This window comes from Brassica oleracea, chromosome C9 (genome assembly GCF_000695525.1).
Source record: "Brassica oleracea var. oleracea cultivar TO1000 chromosome C9, BOL, whole genome shotgun sequence".
Taxonomy (NCBI): Eukaryota; Viridiplantae; Streptophyta; class Magnoliopsida; order Brassicales; family Brassicaceae; genus Brassica; species Brassica oleracea.
Window position 1 is genome coordinate 25,326,753 of NC_027756.1, and position 9,694 is coordinate 25,336,446.

Consider the following 9,694-nt stretch of genomic DNA (forward strand, 5'->3'; position numbering starts at 1 on the left):
TTCTTTCTACTGACTGCATTTGTCTAAGTAACTTGAGTTTTGGTGTGTGAAGAGTTTGCTTGTGTGACATGTTCTGTTTCTCTTCTCATCTTGTTTGTAGGACTCTTTCTGCCTGCTGTTGTAAGGCCTATCTTACATTCACTTGAGGCTTCCAAACAAGTTAAAGCCCCTCCTTCTTATATACTTTGTGTTTGCAAATTTTCTTCGTTTGTTTTTATGTTTCCAAGTTCTGTATTTTTGTTATTGTGTGTTGTACATAACACTTATCTCCATGCTTTTGCTTTTCCTCGCTTTGCTTCTTATTCTTGTGATTTTACTTGTTCATTTATGTGTCTCTGTAAATTTATATGCTTTCCCTCATGTACTATCACGTTTTATTGCTTTCAAAACCAAGGATTGGGCATAAAATTGACTTGTTAGTCAGCCCATTGTTTAGTACTTGGTTATGTCTAGCCAAAACTAAATCCTTCAAGCGGTTTTTTGCAGGTTATTGCTGGTGTCACTGGGAAGAAACAGAGCTAAAATACATGCAATGACTTTCCCCTGTTTTCTTACATTCAGATTCCTTCTTTGTCTTTTAACTCTTTCCATTCACAAATGAAATAAGCTACACCTCATGTTGTTTTTTTACATAAAGGCATGCGTGTAAAGTACACTCTGTTCATCCTTTTTATCACATGTATTCGGTTCTTAATGACAAATCTAAAAGCTTTAAACTTTTGTTGCCACATGAAAGTGCATATAGATTCATCACAAAGATATTAAGTTTACATTATGATGAAATTGCTAGTCTTACATACACTCTTAAAAGCTATTTTACATCAACTTGATCCTCAACAGGTAGACCTTGTGATAAATATTTTAATATATTAGTTTTTGTCTTAATTTAGTTATTATTATATTACCAATTAAATATAATATTTTTAAAGATGTAAATAATATTTTTATAGATGAATATACGCTTGTGATAAAATGATTTATGATAAAAAAAATGTTGTTAAATTTATTACTAATTAAATATAATATTTTGATGAATGTAAATAATACAATTTTACAAATTTAAATCTACATTTTATTTATTTAAAATACAACTTTACGAATTCATAAAATTAAAATATGAAATAAAAGAAAATTGCGTCTGCGGCAACCAAATTAACAGAACTAAATCTATTTTCCGCGTCTGCGGCTGCGGCAATGTCCTGCGTCTTCGAAACGAACAGACTCAGCCGCAGGAACCTACGTCAATGAAACAAACAGCCCTAACATTGATGGAAATTATTACAGCGTTGAAGAGAAACAGAAGAAAGGTGAAAGAGAAAAGGAACTTTCGAAAGTAGAGACGCAACAACAAACATACCTAGGTGGGCTCATAGGCGTGTAAGGATTCCAAGCTCGATCACGCATGGGTGTCCTCACACCGTCATGGATCGGTGTAGCTGAAAGCAAGTTAAAATTATAAAATGTCAAATGAACATATTACAGAGAAGAAAGAGCTAGAAAACAAACCTCCAGAGTCCCGCATTGGAGTCATATAAGGATGAAGTGGAGTCCGTGAAGGATGCATAGGTGTTTCGCTTCCCATACTATACCGAGATATATCCCTGTGTAGAATTCAGATGATATAATCGATGTCGTTTATGATACATGAAGTCAAAGTAACTAATAAGATCAATTAGTAGGATTACCGAGAAGGTGTTATCACAGAAACATTATCCGATATTGCATTCCGATCAACTGCATACACAATTATCGTTAAAAGTCCATTCAACTGCATACACAATTATCGTTAAGAGTCCATTCCCCACAAGCGGAGAAGTTAAACAAGGGATTGCCTGTCACAATCTTCATCTCAAGCTCTACACGCACTGAATCTCCTTTAACTTCTACTACAGGTCCCCTATATCCCTTGAAAGGTCCTAAGCGGATTTTGACAGTAGTACCCAACAAAGAATCGTCTCTCCCTCCCCTTCCACCCCTCCCCTTCCACCCCTTCCCCTCCCTCCAGCTGCATTTAAAGAAAAAAATTATTGTATGTGCTTCGTACGGAGTACGTAGACAAGGTGTATCAGCATTTCGCAAATGATATGCAAAGCAATATTGATGCTAGGCAATGGATCATTGTACTACCGTACAAGTCCTATATATATAGTGGAAATAATTGCCTTGTCCTGGAGAAATAGTAAGAGCAGCGGACCAGTGAAGAATGCAAAATAAAACAAAACAATAGGTACTCTTACTCGATCAAAATAGATAGAAGAAATCTGAACATACCGTTATATCCCATGCCTCCGCGTTGAAATCGTCTTGGGGATGGGGGTACTGGGGCAGGTGCCTTGAAATTGCTAAACCTTGATAATGAATCCCCACCCTAGAGTAGCAAAATTGCTAAATGAGGTGAAGCTACAGTTTTATGGAGCAAATAACAAGAAGATGGCCATCCCACGGACATAACGCTTACATTTCTATTAGCACCAGAACGTGATCCACCAACAACAATACATGATGTGCATTTAGCGCATATAAATCCAGCATGCTCAAGGTGATGCCGATCATATATAAATAAGACTCCTTTATATATATGCCTTACGGGACCTTGTTTACCCTATTATGTACGCATTAATTGGCATGAGATAATTAGCGTTGAGAAAGATAACCCACAGCGCCAGTCTGTAAAGGTACTCACTTTGTAGCGATCTTGGACACTAATTTTCCTATCGAGTTTGCATTTGATTTCTCTGAGTTTGACAAGAGCAACCTCTGGTCTGTCAGGATTCCCTTTAAGAACCTAAGGACATTAAAACAGAGTTAAACATCCATTGGCGTTTATAACAAAAAGAAAAACAAAAAGAAAATCTGAAACTGCAGCAGTTACACATAAGACTTAATGATTGTTGTATTTTCAGAAAGTTGGCAATTTACCTGAAAAGCTTCATTTTCTAGACGTATAATTACTCCAAAACTAGGGTTACTGCATCAAAAAAAAAAAAAAAAAGCTTTCAGAAGCGGTCCAAAACTAGGGTTACTGCAAAAAAAAAAAAAAAAAAAGCTTTCAGAAGCGTGAAAATGGGAACTCTGCATCACTTCAAGGTGAGTAGGTATTCAACTTACTCCAGAAGGACAAGATCATGGTAACACCAGTTGTCACTTCTGAGCTCTCAACAACATGATCAGCAAACACGCGGACCTATACGTATATTCTCTTGAGATTTAGTTACCATAGTCGTCAGAAAAAGACTCAATTCATACACAAAAGGTGACTTACATGTTCTTTGGTCATGTCAGACAGAATGATAAGCACATGTTGATCAACTTTGACAACCATGCCTGTTGCTCCTTCATGGGTCCCAGAAACAACCTTCACGTGATTTCCAGGCTCAAAGTATTTGCAGAGCTCTTTCTCATTTACAGCAAGAGGATCCTGCAATACAAGAGTAATGGTCGGCCTCTTTCCATGGCTCGATGATCTTAGAAACACGAAACCAGTACCAAAAGCCAAGTGGTAAGGATGCTTACAGGGAGACCTTTCATTCCTGATCTGATCAGAACGTTTTCTTCATCTACTTTCTCAACCCAACCTTTCAAGTTTTTTAGATCCCCCTTGATAACGATGACTGCATCACCCTTCATAAAGTGACCTTTCTTTCTGTTTGCAAATAAAGTTGACAGACCACCAAATTCGGCCTCTCCATTTTCACTTGGCCTATTGAATTTTTCAAGTTCATCAAAAGTTGGTGTAACATTCTGAGCAATGATGGACTTCAATGATACTGCTTTGTACATGAAACCATCTTTGAAAAGCATGCCACCAATATTTTCAAAGTAATCACCGGTCATGGGATCACGCCGACGCTCAACACGTATGTGCAATTCCCTGTACGCATGTAACAAATTTTAAGGGTGCAGAACTTTAACAAAATCTTCTCAAGTACAACGGACGGCTTTTAACAAGAGTACCTAGCTTCATCAATGTTCATGAAACGTGGAGGTGGAACAAAGGCTTTTTTCTTCACAACTTCTCTTCCGTCCTGCAGTTAGTAAGGGCAAAGTGTGATCAAATAATCGTATGACTTAAATCAATTCAAAACCTTAGAATGCAGGAAAGTCATAATAATTGCCCAGTCAGGCTACGTTGAACTATTACTCTATTAGGCATATTTACCAAACATAAAGAGTACCATTTTCCCCCTTAACTATGGAAAAAATCCATACCAGCTTAGAAGCTAGAGCCTGCAGATCAATTCTCGGAATTAACTTGACTGTGACCCTCTGCCGCACATTATCAACATCAACCACCTGTAAAGAACCTACATTTAAGAAGTCTATAGGTAGTTTTGCCATTGGAAACACAAGAAAATGGACCATACCTTAGCAAGATCACCTTTGTACGTCCCGATTTTCATTCTAACCCACGTATCTCGAGATAGATCAATAGCTTTGCTTTCAACACAAAGGACATCTGTCATTTCTCTTATAGGGACAAGTAAGATCTTCTGATTAGCATATATATTCCGCATGCCCTTGATTGCCTAGAAAAATAAAATAAACAACGCAAATAATGTCTTTTCACAACCCGTCATAACACTATCATTAGCTCAGGAGACCAACAAATACCTCTTTCACGTGAGCTTCCTTGTCTGCTTCAACATAAATATAGTTTTTAAAATGATCAAGGGCAACAACAGATCTGATTTGCAAATCTGATCCTCGGTCGACGAACTTTTGCATAAGACAAACCACGGTCGTTATACCGCCGCCTATCACCACGCTTATCGGGAAGATCAGTACCAGCATCCACTATGAAATCTGCACTTTCAGAAAAAAAAAAAAAAAAAAAAAAAAAAAAAAAAACTTCAACAGCTAAATTTTTTCCAGCAGAGAATCTCAATCACAAATCAACCATGCAAAAAAAGTTAACCGCTGTAAAAAGTTATAGCAATTACCGTCTTCTGCATCTCCGTCTTCCTCTTCATCGTCATCATCAACCTGGTGAGCCATGTCATCTAAGAAAATCGAAGCTGTAGACTTCTTTCTCTTAGCTCTTAGCTCCTAGCTCCAACTGCTTTTCCTCCGCGGCTCCCATAATCTTCATCATCATCATATTCGTCTTCCTGCGAATCGTCCTCCGCATAATCATCAATAAAACTTCATCTTCCTCTCTTCCGCCTCCAGCCGCCGCCGCGACTCGCTCCATCTTCCTCTTCCTCTTCTTCTTCTTCCTCTAATTCCAATCCATCGTAGTCTTCGTCTACATCATCATCGTCCTCTCTGTTGCGCGGCATGGTTTGGTTGCAGTAATTAGGGTATCTAATCTGGAATCCCCATACCTAGAATCTATTAATTGTTTGGGACAACCCTTGGAAATGACTCAGAGAGTGAGAGAAATGACTCAACAGGACCTCATCTAAAATCAATTTCTTTCTGAATTATTTTTAATACAAAAATTAAGTTAATTACGGTAATACCTTTGACCTAATATTTAGATATCAATTGATTCTGTTTTTATTCTTATCTTTTTTTCCTTTTCTTTCTTTCTTTACTGCGACAACTGTTCATTTTTCTCTTATCTTCTCGACGACTCTTTCTTTTATCTTATATCTTCTCTGCGATTTTCTTTTTTTTTCTCTGTAAACAGTAAAAAAGATCTGCGGTAGGTGATGAAAAAAATAGTTGAAGGCGATGGAAACAAAATCAATGGCGATTCTTCTTCTTCTAGATCCGTTCAAAACGGCGAGGCTCAACGTATGAACTTCATATCTCCTTCTTCCCGCACTTCAGATCTCCTTCATCCCGCACTTCAGACCTGTTCCTCTGATATAAGTTTTTATTGTTCTGAGTTTTTGATTTAGGATTGTAATAGAAGATTCAGAGTTTTTTATGATTAGGATTCTTCATGTTCTCTATAGATCTGAGTTTTTAATAATTTATGGTTCTTATTGTTCTCATTCTCGTGTTTTTATTCATTTTATCTTCAGATATGGATTCAGTATAAGTCGGTATTACGCTGTATAACTAGTAGAACTTAGTCGAACTCAGTATAACTAACTCATCGGTAATATTCAGTATTACTCCGTATTAGTAGTATAACCTGTATAACTTAGTAGAACTTGGTATAACTGCACTCAGTAATACTCAGTAGTATTCAGTATAACTCAGTACAACTCAGTAGAATTTGGTATAACTGGCACTCAGTATAACTCAGTATAACCAGTACAACTCTATAGAACTTGGTATAACTGGCACTCAGTAATACTCAGTAACATTCAATATAACTAGTATAACTAAACATCAGTATTACCCAGTAAAACAAAGTATAAATTAGTATAACTAAGTAAAACTATACCGTATAATATAGTATCTAAAATATGAAAATTTAAAATTTTGAAATTTTTGAAAATTTGAAATTTTTGAAAATTTGAAATTTTTGAAATTTTTGAAAATTTGAAAATTTGAAAATTTAGAAGTTTGAATTTTTTAATTAAAGAAAAAGAAATTCGAAAATAGAAAAGGGCAAAACGGCAAAATCGGATTTCAATATTTCATTAAAGCAATAGGGGTATAGGAGATTTGAGAGGTCCTTAGGAGATTGGCTCTAAACAATTGGGGGTATGGGAGGAGTTGGCTCGAGTGAGAAAGCGAACCAAGAGGCTGTGTTTGTTTCTAACTAAACATATCCTCTATTATCCTCATATCTCATGAACCAATCTCTCAAGGACCCAGTCTATTTTTAATATTGTTTTGAATTATTTTTAATTCAAAAATTTAGTCATTTACGCATTTACCTTTTACCCTAATACTAAAAAGATTTTGTAAACTCTCTTCTTTCTCTTCTCCTCTTTCTGTTTTCTGCAATTCTCTCTTCTCTCTTCTCATCTTTTTTTTTCTCTCTCTTTGTTTTCTACCATTTGTCGCAGGCGATGGAAACTCCGACGGTGATGGAAACCATAATCAACAACTGCAAGTGATGAAAACAGTAACAGCAACCGTTGAAGGTGATGAAAATGGCAACAATGGCGATTTCTTCTTCTCGCGATTCAGATCTGTTCAGAACAACGACGCCTCTGCCTGATTTGATGAGGAATTCTATGTGTTTGTTTCGATTTATAGTTTATTTTGGTTTTGGATAATTTTGATTTAGTGTTTTGAATAAGATTTTAGGTTTTCTATGATTTAGGGTTCTTATTGTTCTTATTCTTCTTCTTTTACGGTTTTTTCGTGTTTGTATTTATTTCATCTTCAGATCCTCTTCAGATCTAGATTCAGTTTAACTCACTGTTACTAACTCACTCGAACTCGGTACAACTAAATCAGTAGTACTTAGTATTACGTAGTATAATTCATGTATAACTCGGTATAACTGAGTATAACTTAGTGTAACTTGGCATGACAGAGTATAACTCAGTATAACTCGGTATAACTACCCTCGGTAGTACTCAGTATAACTACCCTCGGTAGTACTCAGTATAACTACCCTCGGTAGTACTCAGTATAACTACCCTCGGTAGTACTCAGTATAACTACCCTCGGTAGTACTCAGTATAACTACCCTCGGTAGTACTCAGTATAACTACCCTCGGTAGTACTCAGTATAACTACCCTCGGTAGTACTCAGTATAACTACCCTCGGTAGTACTCAGTATAACTACCCTCGGTAGTACTCAGTATAACTACCCTCGGTAGTACTCAGTATAACTACCCTCGGTAGTACTCAGTATAACTACCCTCGGTAGTACTCAGTATAACTACCCTCGGTAGTACTCAGTATAACTACCCTCGGTAGTACTCAGTATAACTACCCTCGGTAGTACTCAGTATAACTACCCTCGGTAGTACTCAGTATAACTACCCTCGGTAGTACTCAGTATAACTACCCTCGGTAGTACTCAGTATAACTACCCTCGGTAGTACTCAGTATAACTACCCTCGGTAGTACTCAGTATAACTACCCTCGGTAGTACTCAGTATAACTACCCTCGGTAGTACTCAGTATAACTACCCTCGGTAGTACTCAGTATAACTACCCTCGGTAGTACTCAGTATAACTACCCTCGGTAGTACTCAGTATAACTACCCTCGGTAGTACTCAGTATAACTACCCTCGGTAGTACTCAGTATAACTACCCTCGGTAGTACTCAGTATAACTAATTATAATCTGGTATAACTACACTCGGTAGTACTCAGTATAACTCGGTATAACCACTACAAGAAAATAAGGGTATTGTGACAAAATTTTCCGTCACAATAGAAAAGAATTCGTAACAATATCATCATTGTTACGTTTTTGTTACCAATTATTAATGGTTGCAATACGTGTGTCACAAATGTTCTGGAGTAACAAAAATATCACAATTTCTTGCGACTAATTTTTTGTAACAAATCGTCACACATAGTTACGTTGTATATTAGTAACATAACCGTTACAATTTCTTACTTATCAAATTGTCTCAAACTGTCTTAATTTGTGACTGTTTAATGTGACAACTACGTCACCTGTAGTGAAGAATCTATTGTCACAAAATGTCACTAATATAGACGACATAATAGTCTTTTTACCGTCACCAATTCTGACATTATATATTGTCCCAAACCATCACTATTCATAACTAATTTAAAGTCTTAATTTTGTAGCCTATTATAACCAAAAAATCAGTCACAAACGTAATAATCAAAGGCTAAAAAGGTATGTATCCGTCTTCAATACATACTATAAATGTCACAAACTATGACCGTAAAATGGTAACATTTCAGTTTGAATTGGTTACAATTTCATAACGCAACTTTTCTTTATTTAAAATCTGTCACATATTTTTAAAATATTATTAAATTATTGGAACACTAGAAACTATAAATAAAAACTGAAATCAAATATCAAATTTGCAAATAATATGATATACATAAATTTCTCATAGAACTGCTTGAATTTTATTTAAATAAACGTAAGCATAAAACAACAATTCGTTTACTAAGTAAACTGAAACTGCTTGGTAAACAAAAGAAAACCAAATGAAAACCAAACTAGAAACACCAAGCTAAAACACCAAACTGAGAAACAACTTCATATGGCTGTGGTAGTATCTGTTGGAGTCAACACATTTTCACCAAAAGCAGACATCAATATTTTCTCTATTGCTTGAATCCTATTCTGAAACTGAACCTTTTCTTCATTACTCTTTTGCAAGTCTGACTCCAGCTCTTTGACTCGGTGAGTTAAAGTACCATCATCTTCATCAGCTTGTGGTGAAACTGTAGAACCATCTAGTGGCATATAAACTCCACATTGAAGTGATCCAAGTCCAAACACCCGACCTTGTTTTGATATTCCAGCAACCTACCAAACATATAACAGTTACATAAACACATATACAATTAAAATGCAAAGACAACTTTAATTAAGCAAAGCTATGCAAAGAATCAATCGTATCTCCAAATATAAGAAAAAATCACGAAAAAAAACAAATTTGAAATGTGATAGAAAATTACCTTCACATAGATTTCATTTCTTTCCTCGACAGTAAGAGGCTCTGTCAAAACCTCTCCATTAGAAGGCTCAACCAGTGACAATCTTTCTTGCACATATGCATCATATTTTTCTGCAATTAAGCATGCTCTTTCATCAACATATGTTCCATCAGATTTCTGGTGGGTTTTCTTCATCACAGCAATGAAGGAAGAGTCTTCGTTGTTTGCCACCTAAAA

At 36.0% G+C, this 9,694-nt stretch overlaps 1 protein-coding gene across 1 annotated transcript; it reads right to left on the reverse strand.

The window, feature by feature from the left end:
• Positions 1-1,062: 1,062 nt before the first annotated feature.
• On the reverse strand, positions 1,063-5,373 carry LOC106313980 (putative transcription elongation factor SPT5 homolog 1). Its single transcript, XM_013751925.1, is given in 18 exon segments — positions 1,063-1,259; positions 1,358-1,436; positions 1,507-1,601; positions 1,686-1,734; positions 1,833-1,956; positions 1,959-2,005; positions 2,272-2,368; positions 2,459-2,785; positions 2,920-2,968; positions 3,109-3,130; positions 3,133-3,184; positions 3,263-3,418; positions 3,514-3,871; positions 3,955-4,025; positions 4,210-4,293; positions 4,365-4,526; positions 4,612-4,803; positions 4,941-5,373. Coding segments are annotated over 17 exon segments (1,989 nt in total). The 5' UTR covers positions 4,792-4,803; positions 4,941-5,373; the 3' UTR covers positions 1,063-1,222.
• Between the last annotated feature and the right edge of the window lie 4,321 nt (positions 5,374-9,694).